This window comes from Eleutherodactylus coqui, chromosome 11 (assembly GCF_035609145.1).
Source record: "Eleutherodactylus coqui strain aEleCoq1 chromosome 11, aEleCoq1.hap1, whole genome shotgun sequence".
NCBI classification, from domain to species: domain Eukaryota; kingdom Metazoa; phylum Chordata; class Amphibia; order Anura; family Eleutherodactylidae; genus Eleutherodactylus; species Eleutherodactylus coqui.
In genome coordinates, this window is record NC_089847.1 from 39,133,569 (window position 1) to 39,153,712 (window position 20,144).

The 20,144-nt window shown below is 47.1% G+C and overlaps 1 protein-coding gene across 3 annotated transcripts in view; it reads left to right on the top strand.

Annotated features, from left to right (window-relative positions):
* LPCAT2 (lysophosphatidylcholine acyltransferase 2) overlaps positions 1-20,144 on the top strand; it is a 66,799-nt gene that overhangs the window by 36,638 nt on the left and 10,017 nt on the right. For all 3 annotated transcript variants that reach the window (XM_066583889.1, XM_066583887.1, XM_066583890.1), the window contains exon 13: positions 2,746-2,844. In XM_066583889.1, the coding sequence (XP_066439986.1) occupies positions 2,746-2,844 (99 nt within the window). The remainder of the gene's footprint in view (positions 1-2,745; positions 2,845-20,144) is intronic.

Genomic DNA, 20,144 nt, shown 5'->3' on the forward strand with positions numbered 1-20,144 from the left:
AGTATAATGGAAACATTTGCATGTCTTCCCTACTTTGGACCCACTCCTGGTTCTGGCCCACAAAAAAACAAACACAAAAAGCGGCGAGCGAATCGCCCCCAACTGGTACACATGTTAAATCCTTCTATGCACACGTACCAGGTATACCACCTGGGTACCAGAGATCTCACCAACTTGGAGAGCTTCACCTGTACGCTGTGCCTGCAGCAGCACAGGACTTGGTGTTGGCATCTGGTGGGCACTGTTCCCGCTGGTGTTGTCATCTGGTGGGCACTGTTCCCACTGGTGTTGGCATCTAGTGGGCACTGTTCCCGCTGGTGTTGGCATCTAGTGGGCACTGTTCCCGCTGGTGTTGTCATCTGGTGGGCACTGTTCCCGCTGGTGTTGGCATCTAGTGGGCACTGTTCCGCTGGTGTTGGCATCTAGTGGGCACTGTTCCCGCTGGTGTTGGCATCTAGTGGGCACTGTTCCTGCTGCCATGTCTCAGTTGCCTCCGATCGGATGAAGGTAAAAGATGTCTCTCTCCTTCCGCGTTCACTTCGCTGGAGGTATTCTACTGACAAGTCTACCTCAGATACAAGTGTTCACACGATGTCCTCTGTAGCTCCTCCTGGCCGGCGCTTCTGACAAGTCCTAAGCTGAAGCGCAGGGGATTCCAGACATCTGTGAAACTATTCCTCCCCGTCCAAACAGGGAACTGTTACTTGGGTGCTGCTTCCTTTCCAGATAATGAAGGCCCCACAACTCTGCACCTCCAAATATCTGGCCAATCACCAGCCACTGTCAGGCCACCTGATTCTGCCTGACAACCACAGGCATTTCCCGCCATTTTCCTTCAGCCAATCATCTGCCGCTGCCAGCCACTCCATCACTGGGCAGAACTCAGTCTCTTCCATCTCATCTGACCCAGTAATGACCTTTGTAACATATCTTGGTTAACCAGAAAACCTCCTCCATGGAGGGTGACATATCATCCATCCATCATGTACATAAAGGTCCCAGATCCCATGAGGCTTTCCCTCCTAACTGTCCCTTAAGCCTTACAATATAGTCTATGTACCCAAAAAATGTCACCAATAAAAACTAAAGTTCGCCACGCAAAGAACAAGCCCTTATACGGCCGCGTCGCCGGAAAAATAAAAAGCTATGGCTTTTGAAGAATGGAGGTGAAAATCAGCCAAAAATCGTTACGTCCTTAAAGCTCCATCCATGGGGAAAAGGTTTTCATTGTGAAAAACCCTAAAAAAATTATAATTTTGATATTGTCGTAATTGTATCGACCTGCAGAAAAAAAAGCGGTGTTAGGCTAACTTCACACGGGCGAGTGCGATAATGGGCTGTGAATCATGGTCCAATATCGCACTCGCCAACATGCAACTTTTTGCGTATGTGAGGTGTTTTTATATCAAAACCGCCGCAGAACACTTCACATGGCAGCCACGGCGATGGATTGCGGAGTGTCTACCGTTGTTCTCAATGGGGAGACCTCGCATCGCCCTGCGTGCACCTAGTACGTGGTATGTTGCTGCCGCCGGCCCCATGAGATGCGAGGGCACGCGCAAAGATAGGACGTGCCGCGATTTGTTTCCCGGATCTCATCGCGGTGCAATGCGATGCAGGATAAAATCGCTTTTGGTTATGACCCCATTCAAAAGAATGGGGTTCATATTTTTGTGCCCCGCACTGCACAAGTCTTTGCTTGATTCTCTTGGCCATGTGAAAATGGCCTAATTTATACTAGATAGTGAATGCCATAAAAAAGGCTGATGTGTTCTTTTACTCTATCCCCTACCAAAAAAATTAATAAATTATAGAATACGTAAGTACCCCAAAATGGTACCAATAAAAAAAAAACTACAGCTTGCCATACAATAAACAGGCCCTCAGGGCTTTTACCCACTAGCGGTTTCTTTTTCTCGCTGCAATTTCGCAGCATTTTTTTTCCAAATCTCAATGGGACTTTCCAATGTTAAAATCACAAGTTTACGTTGCTGCGATTTTTGTGCGATGTGATTTTAACATTAGAAAGTCCCATTGACATTTGGAAAAAAAAACGCTAGTCTGTAAAAGCCCTCATACTGCTATATGCTGGTAGAAAAAAAAAAAATATGGCTTTTAAAATAGAAAATCCCAAAGAACCGTTGTGTCTTTAAGTATCGAACAAGGCCGCGTCCTTTACGGGGTTAAAGGGGTTGTCTCGCGAAAGCAAGTGGGGTTAAGCACTTCTGTATGGCCATATTAATGCACTTTGTAATATACATCGTGCATTAAATATGAGCCATACAGAAGTTATTCACTTACCCACTCCGTTGCTGGCGTCCCCGTCTCCATGGCTCCGTCTAATTTCAGCGTCTAATCGCCCGACTAGACGCGCTTGCGCAGAAGGGTCTTCTCCCTCCTGGTCGGTCCGGGCATGAGCGGCATTCTGGCTCCGTCATCGCGTAGCTCCGCCCCGTCACGTGTGCCGATTCCAGCCAATCAGGAGGCTGGAATCGGCAATGGACCGCACACAGCCCACGGTGCATCGTGGGTGAAGATCCCGGCGGCCATCTTGGAGGAAAAGAAGGAAGAAGTTGCAGAGAGGGGATTCGGGTAAGTACATTTTTTTTTTTTTATTTCAACACATCCCTTGGGTTTGTCCTGCGCTGAACGGGGGGCCTATGCAAAAAAAAAAAAAAACCCGTTTCGGCGCAGGACAACCCCTTTAACTTAACTGTATTTCATTTCTTCTTTTCTCTGTTATAGAACAAAGATGGCACCATAGACTTCAGAGAGTATGTAATCGGCATAGCAATCCTCTGCCATCCTGCCAATTCTGAGGATACTATCCAGATGGCATTTAAGGTACGTTATTTTATCTTGTGCAACGGTAAAAATGATGATTTCTATTTTTCATTACTTTAAATAATGTATTAAAGCTAGAAAAGATGATATTGAAGAATCTTCTACTTTCACCACAGTCTGAGTCTCTTTGCCCTTCAATGACATATTTGGAAAACCCTTGAGAATTCATTTGCATTCTTGGGCTTTCCTTCATCAGTAGGCATAATATGTGACTATGGGAGTGTTGTGGTGGGCCAGGCATCGGTTGTCGCTGGGTATGGGTAATGTCTTCCAGAGGAGAGGCGTACAGCATGTCCACCAAGTTTCACTCTTTTTGTCTACTTTTGCCCAAAGATAGTGCAACTTCTCCTTCCTGTGCGCTACCAAAATGACTTCCCTCCCTTTTGAGGCCTCCTTCAAATGACTGTGTTTGCGCAGGCATTTCCGCACACAAAAGTCGCACAAATAACGCGAGCAAGCAATGCATTTGCGTTCAATGGCATCGATCAGGGGAACGTGTTTTTTTTCCGCGCAAAATATTTGCGTGAGAAAAAATAAGACCTGCTCCATCTTTCACGGCCGTATATTTTATACTTTCGCTGTGTAACACAGCAAGCTGGCATAGACTTCTATGGCAGATGGAAAAAAGGGGGGGGGGGAGGCAGTAACCCTGCGTACAACGCTGGGAAAAGACAGCTCGCCCTAATTAGGCATTTCATTACCATTCCAAGCATTTCTTCCAAATGTTGCCAGCAATTGCTTCAGCGTGTTTTTTTACATGCGTGCTGCAGTGTCCGGGGTGAATATCTTTAAAAACGCCAATAACAGTCGGGATTCCATTGTGTCAAAAATTCATTCATGTAAATATACGTTGCGTACAGGCGAACGTGTATACGCATACGCTCGTTTGACTAACCCCTTGAAGACATAAACCCATCACAGGAAACCTCATAAAAGGAGGCGAGAATCACACTTCTAAAAGGGTAACTTGGAGGGAAAACCCCCTCAGGCTAGTTTCAGACAGGCGAGTGAGATATCGCCACGAGAAAATCGCGGCAATATCGCATACGTGCCCATGAGATGATTAAGCATCAGCGGTGTTTTTCCTGACAAATAATCTCGTATTGCATCGCTGCCGCTTGCAATTTTTGTCTTGCGGTAGACAACAGAAGTGTCTAATGTTAAAAACGTATCGCATCACACAAAAATCCCAAGTTCATATGTTGCAATGCAATAAAACAAAAGCTTCATTGGGAAACGAGGGTGATAAAAAAATTAAAAAAAAAGGTAAAATGCTAAAAAAAAAAAAAGGTAGGGCAGGCAGCGAATTCTAAATCTTGCAACATCGCATGAGAGAAAACATCGCAGATGTGAATGAAACCATTGAAAAGCATGGGTTTCCTAATTCTGCGTTTTCACTCGCATTGCGCAATTTTATCGCCCATGTGAAAATAACCTTTAACCCCTTCCCGCTCCATGACGTACCGGTACGTCATGGGAGCCTGGTACTTCGCGCAAAATGACATACCGGTACGTCATCGGGATAGCGCGAGATCTCGCGCTATCCCGCAGCGGGAGCCGGCTGTCAGTCACAGCCGGCGTCCCGCTGCAACGGAGATGCGCCCCCCGCTGTTAACCCTTTCCCTGCCGCGATCTAAGTAGATTGCGGCAGGGAAAAAGTTCACAGAGGGATCGCGCTCCCTCTGTGTCTCCAGCCGGCTCTCGCGATGTTATCGCGAGAGCCCGGCCTGTCACCATGGCAACACTGGCGTCCTGTATTGCCTATGCCTATGCTCACTGTATAAGCGATAAGGCATGGCAGAGCAGTAGCTCTGCCACGCCTTATCACAGCGATCATAGGCACAGTGCTGCAAGTCCCTCAGAGGGACTCAAATAGTGTAAAAAAAAGAAAAGAAAAGTGTAAAAAACACCCTTTTTTATGCTTTTTCCAATTGCATAAAAAAAGGTAAAAAAAAATTAAAACCCCACATATTGGGTATTGACACGTCCGTAACGACGTGTACAAAAAGTTGAACACGCTTTTTATTTTGTACAACAAAAAGCGTAAAAAAAACTGCTAAAAAACAGAGGCAAAATGCTAATTTTTAGCATTTTGCCTCACAAAAAATGCAATAAAAGTGATCAAAAAAGCCGTACATTCCCCAAAATGGTACCAATAAAAACTACAGCTCGTCTCGCAAAAAATAAGCCCTTATAGAGCTCCGTACATAGAAAAAAAAAAGTTACAGGACTTTGAATGCAGCTATATAGAAAAAAAAATTTCCAAAAAAAAGGGCTTTTTATTGCAAAAAAGTGTAAAAACCTAAAAAAAATAACAATTTTGGTATCGTTGTAACCGTACCGACCCGCAGAAAAAATTTAGTATGTCATTTATGCTGCATGATTAACGCCGTAAGAAAAAGAAAAAAAAAATCTGTCAGAATTGATGCGTTTTCTCTCCCTGTTATCATAAAAAAAATAATAAAAGTTTTACGATATTGTGTATGTACCCAAAAGTGGCACCGATAAAAACTACAGCTCGCCTTGCAAAAAACAAGCCCTTATACGGCCGCGTCGACGTAAAAATAAAAAAGTTATGGCTTTTGAAAAATGGAGATGGAAAAATACCAAAAATCGCTTGGTCCTCAACGCCAAAATAGGCCGTGTCATTAAGGGGTTAAAAAAGCGTAGTGGAGAGGGGAGATGGAGCAGGACAGTTTGTATGCGGCCAGTGACTTAAGTAACACAGGGACTCGTCTCCAAAGCATTTAAAATGGTTGACTGTGGTTGTATCTTTCTTATCACACTTAGGGCTCATTCACACGGGCATATTGTCACTGTGTATTACGCACGCGCATTTCCTGTATGTAATACACGGTGAACGGAGGCAATGCAAATCTATGGACTTTCACTCTTCCATTCACACCTGCGTGTGGTCACTGCGTATTGATACGCAGGAGAAATGGCAACTTGTTCTATTTCTCCGCGTATCAAACGCAGCCATTAAATTGGGTGCATATGAAACGCTGTCAATACAGAACAGAGCGGGTATTTAAAAAAAAAAATAAAAACCACACTGCACATGTCCGTGACATCAGATTCCCGGGCATGCGCAGTGCCAATCGCAGCCCTACACAATCTCTGCCAGCAGAGTGTATGGGCGTACAATTTTGGAGTATACTTGCAGTGTTGTACGCATACGCCCATGTGAATTGGCCCTAATAGCGCAATGACAGCTCTGGAAGAAAACTACTAAGAATCTACATAGATTCAGGCCTCGTTCACACAAGTGTGGTTTTAGTGCAGAATAGGCGCGTGGAAAAAAACCCTCATGTAATAGAATCAATGGTTTCCTATAGAAGCGTTCAGCTGAAGGAAATCTAGACGCGCAACAAACCTTTAAAAGGTAGGAGATGCGCCGTTGCCATACACGCATCTAAGGTCTGTAGTGCGTGAAAAGATAGGACATTGATCCTATCTTTGGTGCGTGATGTATGGGAGTTTCCATAGACTCCTGTGGCAGCTGGATAACACGCAACACGCAGCTCCAATTGTGTGAATAGGCAATTTCTCTGCTAATTAAGCCGGAGACTTGATAGCTGGAAATCACCCGTTCACGCTATTTTTCGAGCAGTTAGCCGCAATTTTTTTACGTGCCTTATCTGCACTAAAACCACGCTCGTGTGAACGAGGCCTAAGAACAACATTGCCTTTTTTATTTCAGCAGGGATGAGTGGGTCTAAGTATACATCCGGGTCATCAGTAATACCTACCGTGTTTCCCTAAAAAGACCTACCCCAATAATAAACCCTACCCAGATTTATTTTTTTTTGGGGGGGGGAGAGAGTGGTTTGAAAAAAAGCAATATTCACCTAGTAGACGGCATTTGGGTCCCTCGTGCTGGGCTGCAGCGCTGTTGCAGGCTTTCGTGTAGTCCTGAACGCCGACAGAGCATTTCTTCCTGGTAGCAGGGCTTGAATACTCCGCCTCCAGCCAGTGATTGCTCTGATTGGTTCATTGAGCACTGCATCAAGCAATCAGAGCCCGCGCTCGATTAACCAATCACAGCCATTCAATGAATGGCTGTGATTGGCTATAATCAAGTGCCAGTTCTGATTGGCCGACGTGGTGCTCGATGAACCATTTAGAGCAATTGCTTGCTGGAGGCGGGGTATTTAAGCCCCGCTACCAGGAAGTAATGCCCTATCAGTGTCCAAGAGTCCACGGAGGCAGCAGGCCCAGAGACCAGCGTGAGGGACCCGAACACAATCTACTAGGTGAGTATTATAAGACATCCCCTGGAAATGGTGTGTCTTTTTTGGGGCAAAAAAAATATAAGACAGTGTCTTATTTTGGGGGAAACACGGTACCTATTCTGTTTTCTACAGTTGCATAATCACTAATGTAAAGATATAAAAAGTCAATCTAGTATGACCAATTATCATGGAGTGTTTGTAATGACAGAGAAGGCAAAAATGCTATTCTGTGAGGCAATTACAATACAAGTCTTTTTACTATAATTTATATGGCAAGAAGAATATACCGTATATTCCGGCGTATAAGGCGACGGGGCATATAAGACGACCCCCCAACTGTCACCTTATACGCCAGGAATACAGTAGAGCAAAAAAAAAAATCATTACTCACCTTCCCCGGCGTCCTGCGGCGCTGCTGCAGGCTGTCGCTCCCTCCTGGTCCCCGGCAGAGCATTGCTTTCTGGACGCAGGGCCGTCAGCCAATCACAGCCATTCAATGACATCATTGAATGGCTGTGATTGGCTAACACACGTGCGCCTTCAGCCAATCACAGTCATTCAATGATGTCATTGAATGGCTGTGATTGGCTGACGGCCCCGCATTCAGAAAGCAATGCTCTGCCGGGGACCAGGAGGGAGCGACAGCCTGCAGCAGCGCCGCGGAACGCGGGAGAGATGAGTAATCATTTCTTTTTTTTTTTGTATTACCGGCGTATAAGACGACCCCCGACTTCAGAGCAGATTTTTCGGGGTTCAAAAGTCGTCTTATACGCCGGTATATACAGTAGCCATTAATTAGTTACCTACGCAAAGTATTGCGGATTATGTATTACTAATACAAAGTAAGGTAAATCTCTGCTCTCATTACATGCATCTAGGCCTGTTTAACACAGCCCATGACTTTTTTATTTTGCTTGGCAGAAGCTGCCTGGCATTGGTTGCTTCAGTTCAGCTATTTTCTAATTTCACAAATCAATTTCCATGTTTTTTTATTAATAATAACTTATATAGCGCCAACTTCTACTGCAGCACTTCACAAGCTGTAAAACTAAATCAAAATTGAATAATGACTGAGGGCGCTGCTCTCAAGACTTACAATCTATAAGAAAATTGGGGTGACACGAGGAAAAAGTGTTTGTTCTGTACAATTGTCCATGTTCTTCTAAATAGTGTAGTATAAATAAAGCTGTATGGGCCGATCACCAGCCGGTATCTGCATATCCATGTGGCAGCAATAATGCATTGGCATGCTGTTTTATTTTTTTTTCTATCACTGAGAAAAAACTATTCATATATGCAAATCTAAACTGTCCGCGGTGTTGCAGTATCCCGTAGCGAAGGTCCACCGCGGGAGCCGCCGCCGAATCTCTGCCGGTCAGCCCTATCTGATAGGCTGACTGCGGAGAATCGGGGCAATTCGCAGCATGCTACGACTTGCCCGCCGCGAGCGGAGAATCGCAATGATTCTCCACTCGTGGACATTGTGCCGGCGCTTTCCATAGCAGTGGCTATGGAAAGCTTCAGAGGGCGTGATTCGCGGGCAAATCGCGCCCGTGGACAGGCACCCTAAATCTCATTAAAATATTGTAGTCCGAGCCAGTGTTAAATGCTAACACAAGGATGGATGGACACTGATAAAAAAAACATTAGAAACAATTGACTGAAGGGAGAGAAAGTACTCGTACTCAACAAAAATAGGAACTCTTCCTCTTCTAACCCAATCGTCACTAGCAAAAGTCCAAAAACCCAACAGATCACATTGCATTCTCATTCACACCGCATGGCATGTGGAGGCAAGACCATGTTTTTAACGATCTCATAGAAACTAATTGGTGATTCCATGTGAGGAATTGCCCAAAGATTTTTCAGTCTCGCAGCATCGCTGAGAGAGAAAATACCTTCTTATTAAAAAACACATTGAATAATACACATGAAAATAGAACATGCTGCATATTTTTTTTTAGGGGGAAAATGAAATGCGCACGCAAAATACACTTGTGAGCGAACCCGTTAAAATCAATGGGTTCTATTCACTGCGTGTTGCATACACTGCGCAAATGTGCTTGTGTGAATCAGCTCTTAGTTTGAGGAACTGAATATACTGTAGACAGAGGGGACAGGACTGAAACCTTTAATTACATTAAACAGGTTGTGTTGCCGTGACAACATCCTTTAAAATGAAAATGGCGCAGTGATCCGTTTTGCCTTCTGAAACCCCCAGTGATCCACAGTTATCTCTAGGGGAAGTTGTGGCCAGCCATATACCGTATTTTTCGCTCTATAAGACGCACTTTTTTCCCCTCCAAAGTTGGGTGGAAAAAGTCAGTGCGTCTTATAGAGCGAACGTGCCGAGATCAGTCCCGGCCGGAGCTGAAAAGGTTCGCCTATCCTTCTCACTGAGCTGACGGCCGTTTGCATACAAAGCCGGCACAGCAGTAGAGCAGAGCGGCGGCACAACAGCTGATTGCTGGGGGCGGGGAGGAGCAGGGAGCAGAGCGGCCACACAACAGCTGATTGCTGGGGGCGGGGAGGAGCAGGGAGCAGAGCGGCCGCACAACAGCTGATTGCTGGGGGCGGGGAGGAGCAGGGAGCAGAGCGGCCGCACAACAGCTGATTGCTGGGGGCGGGGGAGGAGTAGGGAGCAGAGCGGCCCGTACAGCAGCTGATTGCTGGGGGCGGGGAGGAGCAGGGAGCAGAGCGGCCGCACAACAGCTGATTGCTGGGGGCGGGGAGGAGCAGGGAGCAGAGCGGCCGCACAACAGCTGATTGCTGGGGGCGGGGGAGGAGCAGGGAGCAGAGCACCTGTACAACTGCTGATTGCTGGGGGCAAGGGAGAGCAGGGAGCAGAGCAGCCTGTACAACAGCTGATTGCTGGGGGCTGGGGAGGAGCAGGGAGCAGAGCGCCTGTACAACAGCTGATTGCTGGGGGCGAGGGAGGAGCAGGAAGCTACTATACAGACAGGCAGCTCCTGCTATATTGCTGACAGTGTGATAAAGATAGCAGGTCCGCTGCACACCAGCACCCATACAACAGCTGATTAGTGAGAGGGAGCTGCTGCTCCCCCCTGCCTCAGCAGTCAGCTGTATGTACAGACACTCTCACATCTGCAAGCTACATAGGAGAGGGAGAAAGAGCTGCCTGTATGGTGTAAATATTTGTGCCTAGTTATTCATAACCATAATGAGACATGCCATGCAGGGTTCCTGGAAAGTTGGGTGACAACTAATGGAATCATTACATTGTCACTCAGCTCTTCCAGGATCCGGAATGCCAACTGCAGAGTTATGCAAGCATGCATACCACATGCATTCCCATAACTATTCAACGTGGGATTCAGGGCTCCTGGAAAGCTGGATGACAAGTAATGAGATCACAATTACATGTATACTCAGCTTTCCTGGGTCCTGAATGACAGCTTCACCTAGTGGCATATACTTCATTCCGAGGCGGTACTACTGATGTTTATTTCTCCTGTAATACCTCCCTCACTGCCTGGTCTGGGGAGTTCAAAATATTTTTCTCCTATTTTCCTCCTCTAAAACCCAGGTGCGTCTTATAAAGCGAAAAATACGGTACGTCCCTCTGTAGTATTACGACCAGCGTAATTCGTACCTCTCTGCTTTGGCCCATTAGTGAGGGCTGTCATAAGTGGAAGGTCCCCCTTTTATGATGTCCTGGAGGACATACGGGAAGGCTCCAACCATTTTACCAAGGGTGTAAAAACCTCAATGACCATGAACCCATCAAAAAGGACAGAAACCAAATCCCAAAACTGATGGGGAAAACGGGGCAGACTAGTTGGATTCTGCAGCCGTACTTCTCTTCTAATCTGTGTGATGGAGTATTTTCTGTATATTTCATGGCTACGGTTTCATGTCTATTAAAAAGTCCATGTTTAGCCTTTTTACCCAATCACCTTGCTTTAATCCATTGGACTTTTAGTTTTATTTAGAGCGATATAGCTTTCTATTAATGGAGAGTCCGTCTGCTTTTTCCATATAATATACCTAATGATAACCTGAAGGTTTGGGTGACCTTTGTTTCTAATGTGGTAATACCTGTTTAATCTGGACCTTCCATCTGTTGTCTGGGCAACCTTCATACATTGCTTTAGGCCTTCAGGCAGGTAGGTTTTTTTCCTTCTAGGTAATGTGCATTTCCTTTTCTTCACACATTAGAGACATACCGAGTCGCGCACTGAAGTATCAGGCGGGCATAAATTCCATAGTGCAAAAAGAATCCTAGACTGTGGTGCACAAGGTAGGACTGACACCTTTACATAAGGCACCACGGCTGAAAGTGTCTGTATGTAACTCATGGGTACGCCCATCCTATGCACAGGCCCTAGTGGAGTGTAATGGGGGTCTGACCGTGCAGACTGGGTGGTGGATGGAACCAGGTCCAGAAGTAGGAATATTCCAGAGGTGGATAAAACATACCTGCAGATGGCAGGGGCTCACTGAGCAAACTTTAATTGCTGCAGGCAGGTAATCACGTTTCTGTCAGGCTGACAGCCAGGGAAACGCTTTCATCTACCTCGGTAGGATGAGGATGCAATCACCTGGTACACTTAAGGCCGGCTGCACAACCGCATTTGAATTGTGGAATCCGGAGCGGGCATCTGCAGCAAATAACTTCCATAGCATGTTATGGAAAAGCGAATTTTCTGCACACGAGCGGAAATCAATTGTGATTTGTTTCCGCTCGCGGAGGAAAGTTTGCAACATTCTCTATTTTTAAACAGATTCTGCGTGAACGACTTCCATTGAAGACGGCGAGCCATGCGGGCCATCCGCTGTACAGAAGAGAAGAAGAAATGAGAGGTACGTGTGAACGCTGTCCGGGAACAGGATGCAAGCAGTGGAATCCGCAGTACAGAAGAGAAGAAATGAGGTACGCAAGGGATGCCATCTGCGAACAGGGTGCCCGCAGCGGAATCCGCAGGACAGAAGAGAAGAAATGAGGTACGCAAGGGATGCCATCTGCGAACAGGGTGCCCGCAGCGGAATCCGCACTACAGAAGAGAAGAAATGAGGTACACAAGGGATGCCGGCTGCGAACAGGGTGCCCGCAGCGGAATCCGTGCTACAGAAGAGAAGAAATGAGGTACGCGTGGATGTCAGCTGGGAACAGTGTGCCCACAGAGGAATCCGCAGGACAGAAGAGAAGAAATGAGGTACGCGTGGATGCCAGCTGGGAACAGTGTGCCCACAGAGGAATCCGCACTACAGAAGAGAAGAAATGAGGTACGCGTGGATGCCAGCTGGGAACAGTGTGCCCACAGAGGAATCCGCAGGACAGAAGAGAAGAAATGAGGCACGCGTGGATGCCAGCTGGGAACAGTGTGCCCACAGAGGAATCCGCACTACAGAAGAGAAGAAATGAGGTACGCGTGGATGCCAGCTGGGAACAGTGTGCCCACAGAGGAATCCGCACTACAGAAGAGAAGAAATGAGGTACGCGTGGATGCCAGCTGGGAACGGGGTCTCGGCAGCGGAAATCACAGTACAGAAAAGAAGAAATGAGAGATACCCGTGAATACTGGCCGGGAACAGGATGCTCGCAGCGGACTCTGCAGTACAGAAGACAAGAAGAAATGAGACTTGCGTGTGGATGCCAGCCAGGAACAGGGTGCCCACAGCAAAATCCGCAGTACAGAAGAGCAGAAGGAATGATGGGTACCCTTAACCCTTTCCAATCCACTGTCTGACATCTGAAGACATTATGATTTAAGGCTATACAGCTCCGATGTTGAAAGACGTCCGTCGGGGTTCTCTTACTGTATATTGCCAGCCTCTCTGCTGTCGGAGCCTATCCAATGTGTCACCTCATGCAGTACTGGCTTTAGCCAGCAGATAGCGCCGTTATATAACGGCAGAAAAAGTGTAAGCCCCCTAGGAAAACCAGGATACAAATTGGATTGGAAAGGGTTAAATGCCAGCTGGGAACAGGGTGCCCACAGCGGAATCCCACCCGCTCGTGTGCAGCCAGGCTAAGTCATGACTCTGCTAAGCGACACATAAAGAGATCAGGTCTGCTGGACTTCACGCCGGTTAACTGCAAACAGCAGTGCGTCTTCTCTATTTACACTACTGCGTACTTTGCGAAAAGCTTCACTCCTAGAAACTCAGTACCCCATGCTGTGACGTCCTCCCCACCGATATACCTCGCCGGGCAACGCCAAGTCGCTAAGTCCTGGACTCTTCTCAGCTACACGTAAAGAGGTCTGCTGGACTTCACGGGGGTCAACCACAGGCAGCAGTGTGTCTTGTCCTCCATGTACATTACTTTGTACTTCACTAAAAGCTTCACCCAAAGAAACTCCCCGTGCTGTGATGTACATCTTATTTATATACCCCACCGGGCAACAAATTCAACTTCCTTTTCACTTACAGCAGGGTCTCGCCAGCCTGCAATATTACATTACCACATAACAAACCTTTGGCATCTCTGGGGCAGAGAAGAGGAGTTGTCTTGGGCTGAATAGTAAATACACAATCTGATAAGCAAACAAGAGGTCTGTGCATAACTGTAGGGATATCTGCCACCACAGATGAGCAAAAAAATCCTCCCCTAATAATCCTAATCCACAGTCCTCCTAACAACCCCCATCATCCTCCACATAACTCCCATAGTCCTCCACAGTACTCCATACAGCTTCCATCAACCTCCACAGTCCAACCAACAACCCCAATCATCCTGCAAATAACCCCCGCTGCTGCGAGACCATGCATGCAAGCCTAGACGCAGAAGCCTGTGCAGACTCGCATGCAGTTTACAGCCATGGGCCATTTCTGACAACAGGGGACACAGCGTTGGCCGTCCACTATGAGACCACGTCTCTCGTCCTCACCTTGTTACTGGATTGGCAGCAGTCAGAACTTGCAAGGACAAGAAGGGGAATCACACTGGACCTGGAGGGATTCAATCACAGCAAATGCTTGCCACTGCCAGGTACCGCCTGCAGCCTCGCCTCCTCCAGATGCCTCCTTCCCTATGTGTTGGGCCACATTAATAGCCATCCTGGGACACAGATTCTACACCCCTGCCTTATAACCTAATGCTACTGATAAACACCAGACTTTATAGAAGTCATGCATTTACCTTGAAAGGTAGTGATGCCACCTGTTAGATTTATTTGCATTTCTTTACAAAATCATAAGGAACACAGTAGATCTTAAAATGGTTGTCCAGGGTTAGTAAAGATGCCGTGTGTGTCCCCCCCACAAAAAAACCCAAAAAACAGCCCATTCTTTGTCTATGACCCTGCACTATGACTGATACTGTAGATTAGGCCCATGAACTTGAATGGGAATGCACTGCAAAACATACAAGAGTGGTGCTGATGGGAAATAAAGTGGCCTTCTTACTCTAATCCTTGCTAGCCTTATGTCCTGTACACATTCTCCAGTCCCGGGACTTGGATGTGACTGCAAGAGGCTGATCTATCCCTCAATCTTGCACTCACCTTACATTCAGGATGCAAACTAAGCATAAAATGCCCCTCAACACACCCCAAGATTCTTTGATGCCAGCAAACATGACTATCCAGCAGTCAGAGGCTTAAAACTATCAAAGGCGATAGATTCAGAGCCACGAGGACTAAGCTTATCAAAGTTATCACATGGGCATGAGTGCAGTTATGTGCACATTTACGCCACATATTTGCAGAATTGATGTTGCATACTTGCATGCGCAAATGCATGTCTTACTGTACTACTTGTGTGCACAAATTGTGCAAACAAACCTGCAACCATACTCCTATTCATTGAAATGGGTAATTAGGTCTAATAGTTCTATATCTGCTATTTCCCTGTGCAAACCCACAGGAAGATAGAGCATGCAGCTATTTTGTTTGCAAATTTGCACGGCAGATATGCGCACGTGAACGAACCCATTGAAATTAAGGCGTTCTATTCATTGCATATTGGGCACAAAGAAAACATGGCAGGGCGGGTGAAGATTCTGGGTTTCTGGTCTTTGCACTCACCTGCTAGGTTGTTCTTCTCTCTCCCCCATCCCACAAGCAACTCTACTCTGCCTGGTGCCTGGCTCCTCCCACATTCCCGGGGATTGTGATGCCTTGCAAAAAACTGCTAGAATTTAGTTTTGCAAAAACTGATGCACTCTGCAAAACTTGCTGAAGATCTGCTTGGTAAAATCACATCCCTTCTGTACAGTTTAACCCTTAGGGCTGGGGTCACACAGGGCGGATTTGCCGCGGTTTTGCCGCAGCAGATCCGCCCGCGGCAAAACCGCCCGCGGCCGCTAAGCCCGGGATTAGCCAGCCATGTGGACGAGGTTTCTCAGAAATCTCGTCCACACGGGACGGCTAATCCGCTGCGGTAAATCCGGTTGAAACCGCGGCTGCGGCGGCCGCAGCCGCGGTTTCAAAAGAAGCAGCATGCTCATTCTTTTTTGCATTCCGCTGCGGCCGCGCTCTCCTCTTTGGGAGCGCCGGCCGCAACGGAAGAGCAAGCGGCCGGACTGCTTCAAAGCCGCCGCGGCTTAAACCGCGGCGGCTCTGCCGGCGGAGATCTCGCGGTTTTTGCTGCGGCCAAACCGCGAGATTTCCGACGGCAATCCGCCCCGTGTGACCCTAGGCTTATAATTGCAGAACCTTGCATAAGCTGAGGCTATGATGAAATATAAGTACAAACAATATTCTGCAATGCAAAGTACAAGCTATATATATTATGCATGTGAAAAATATGCGTTATGCAACCACACGACAAGCCCCCCCCCCCACACACACACAGACGTACAGTGGTCTCAGTTGTAATTTTCTGCTCTATATACAATTAAATCTTAGTCACCCAATAAATAAAAAGTTCTGAAACTTAATAATATATTTCCTCACCATTTACAAGATATTAGTTTGCTTTCGGTGAATGAGAACTCTTTTGTTTACATTAGAAGGAAGCAAAGCTGTTTATGACCATACATTGCCTCTATTGGACCAGATGATGTTCTGAGGGTGAAGTCACACGAACGTATATTGGCTCGGTTTTTACGCCGAGCCGATATACGTTGTCCTCGTGTGCAGGGGGGGGGATGGAAGAGCCAGGAGCAGGAACTGAGCTCCCGCTGTAATGGGAAGAGGTGGGGTGGGGCTAAATTCCAAGAATTAGCCCCGCCCCACCTCTCCCCATTGCAAATAGTGCAGAGGGGCGGAGAGGGGGGCAGGAGCTCAGTTCCTGCACTTGGCTCTTCCATCCTCCCCCCCCCCCCCCCCCCCCCGCACACGAGGACGACGTATATCGGCTCGGCGTAAAAACCGAGCCGATATACGTTCGTGTGACTTCACCCTCAGGGTGCGTTCACACGAGCGTAGGCGTATTTACGTTCGCACGAGCGCAACGTATAATCGCCCAAGAGAACGTTTTTCGCCGATCAAGACCAGAGCTAGAAAGCGTATTTTCGTTTCTTCCTACTTTGCAAACTATCTTTTCAGCCATCGAATATGCGTTGGCTCGTATTTCGGTCGCATATGTTCCGGGTTTTTTTCGGGTTGCCGTTTTTACGCGCCGTAAAATCGCCCATGTGAACGAATACATTCGAAACCATTGCCTCAGATGGTCGCAAAAACGCGCCGTTTATGCGCTCGTGTGAACGCACCCTTAGTCTGTAAGGGTTTTAGCAGGCCCAGAACAGTTCTACTTGTTATTAATGTCACCACAGAGGGCTATTTTGCCCTCTCTTTGGAGTTCCTAATGTTCAACAAAGCTTTTTATGACCTCAAAGGAAAATTGTGTGCAAATTTTTTTTCTATAAAAATTAGTAAACACATCTAAAATCTACAAAGAAAACCCAAAGTTACTATTGGGTTAAAATAAAAATAAAAAACCTGCCAACCCAAACCATAACCCGACACTATATGTAGATACTTCAAAAATCTGAGCCATTTTAACAATTTAACCATGTATATCCCTAAGTAACACTAAAATACAGAGGGAAAATTACTTTTGCACCCTTCAAAATCTTGTGACTTCTCTGTCACAAAAATCATTTCAGCAGCCTTACAAATGGCGAAATTGCAAAAAAAAAAGAATCATTAATGGAAATGTTAACACTTAGGCCTTAGTCAGACGGGCGTTTTTAGTCGCGATTTGCGCATGCGCATGCGTCCGGCGATTTATTTATTTATTTTTTTTAAACCATTGCTTTGCAATGGTATCGGACACATGAGCGCTTTTTATGCGCTCGTCCGATAAATTATAGAACAGAAATCGCAGATCGCACCTATCTGCGATCTGCGATTCCTGTTCTCTTCTCTATATGCGCTCAATGGGGCCGGCGGCAGCAGCGCCGACCCCATTGAGAACATATAGAAGACAAATCATTCTTCTCTGCCACAGCTGTAACAGAGAAGAACAATGTTTGCCCATTGAATTCAATGGAGCCGCCTCCATTGAAAGCAATGGGCTGCCGGCGTGCGCGGGGTGAATTGTCGGGAAGGGCTTAAATATATAAGCCCTTCCCTGCAATTCATCCTAAAATGTGTTAAAATAAAAAAAAATTGTATACTCACCTTTCCGCTGCAGCCGGAGTCCAGCCGCGGCCGCTGTCAGTCCTCCTGAACTGCTTCTCGGCACTATTCAGCCGGCGGGGCTTTAAAATCCCCGCCTGCTGAATGATCTGCCTCTGATTGGTCACAGCCCTGACCAATCAGAGGCAGGTTTCACTCACACACCCATTCATGAATTCATGAATGGGTGAGTGACTGCTGCCTCTCAGCGCTGAGCCAATCAGGGGCAGGTCTGACTCAAATCCATTCATGAATGGGTGTGAGTGAGACATGCCTCTGATTGGCTCAGCGCTGAGCCAATCAGGGGGCAGGTCTGACTCACACCCCCTTCACACCCACTGCAGGACGGCCGCGCAGAGCTCCGGCTGCCGGGAGAAGGTGAGTGTGTGTGTGTGTGTATATGTATATGTATATGTATATGTATATGTGTGTATATGTGTGTATATATATATATATATATATATATATATATATATATATATATATATATATATATATATATATATATATATATTATTTTTACACATTTTAGGATGAATTGCAGGGAAGGGCTTATATATTTAAAGGGGTTGTCCCGCGCCGAAACGTTTTTGTTTTTTTTTCAACCCCCCCCCCGTTCGGCGCGAGACAAACCCGATGCAGGGGTTAAAAAAGAACACCGCACAGCGCTTACCTGAATCCCCGCGCTCCGGTGACTTCTTACTTACCTGCTGAAGATGGCCGCCGGGATCTTCTCCCTCGGTGGACCGCAGGGCTTCTGTGCGGTCCATTGCCGATTCCAGCCTCCTGATTGGCTGGAATCGGCACGTGACGGGGCGGAGCTACCAGGAGCCGGTCTCCGGCACGAGCGGCCCCATTCAGAAAACAAGAAGACCGGACTACGCAAGCGCGTCTAATCCGGCGATTAGACGCTGAAAATTAGACGGCTCCATGGAAACGAGGACACTAGCAACGGAGCAGGTAAGTGAAAAACTTCTGATAACTTCTGTATGGCTCATAATTAATGCACAATGTACATTACAAAGTGCATTAATATGGCCATACAGAAGTGTATAGACCCACTTGCTTTCGCGGGACAACCCCTTTAAGCCCTTCCCGACAATTCATCCCGGGCTCGCCCGCAGCGCATTGCTTTAAATGGAGCCGGCTCTGTTGCCGTCTCCATTGAATGCAATGCGCTGGACAGCTCCGGCCTGTTTCTAATGAAACGCGGCTAGGAGCAGATTTTCGGGCGATTTGCGGGCGACTTGCGCGCACCGGTCACGCGATTTGTGGATGCGCATCCGTCATGCGATCCGCAAATCGCGTGAAAAAACGCTCGTGTGACTAAGGCCTTACAGAGCAAAACTGGAAGTTCTTAGATAAATAACATTCTGTATAACATTTGTAAGTCATATGAGTATTACTGCTGTGCTTACATAAGACATACAGGGGGTGGACAAAAATATGGAAACACTGTACGAAATACATGCCTTGGGATTATAAATCATATTTCAATAAGATATAAAGAAACCGATTTTTTTTTTGGAGGTAATATATATGCCCCATATGCTGCTGGGTAAAAGTGAACATCTGACCAAGCAACAAGGTTCCATGGGTCAGGGGTTTGAGCTTCTGTTACCAGCTGGCTCCCAAAACCACCCAGAGCAGGATAAGAGGTGAAGTAAACACAAATTTAGTGGAAAGCTCCCCACCAAGCAGGAGTCAAAAGGGCAGCTCGGTGCTAGTGATTAAAATCCAATGCATTTTGTTTGGTGTTTCCATATTTTTGTCCACTCGTGTACATGTGGTTGATCAGAAGTTCTCTCAAACCCTGGATCCAGTTTATTTGTGTAAAGCACTTGCTATAGGCTTGGAGATGATGAGTCCTGCAGTTTTTTTTTTTTTCTCTTAGGCTGGGTTCACACAGGGCAGATTTGCCGCAGAAAATCTGTCCGGAATTTCGCAATGGCAAATCCGCCTACGGCTGCTAATCTTGCAATTGACCAGCCATGTGGACGAGATTTCTGAGAAATCTCGTCCACGTGGGAGAGCAAATCCGTTGCGGCAAAGCCGGCGTTACGGCACGGATCCGCCGGCCAAAGCATGTCCATTTTTTTTCGTTGCGGCCGCGGGTTTTGAAGCCGAAATCTCGTTTTTTCGCTGCAGCCAAACTGCGAGATTTCCGCCGGGAATACGCCGTGTGAAACCCAACCGTAGAGCTCATGCCCACGGCCGTGACGGACTCTGCCAGCAGAATATCGCAGCGGAGTCCGCCACGGCGCCCCCCCCCCCCCAAATCCCACATACTTACCACTCCGGATCCTGTACGCGTCCCGCATGGAGGGCCGGCACGCATTCACAGTACAGCGCACGACGTGTCGGCAGTGTCAGATGATGCGGCCAATGGTGGGCGGGGCTGCGTATTCATGCGATACTTCCGCTGTGCTACAGTGGAAGTATAGCGTGACGGCTGGCTTCCCTTGTCTACAATGGAAGCTGGCCGTGCGTATTCCATAGTCATTTAGAACATGCCGTGGTTTATTTCACGCTGCGG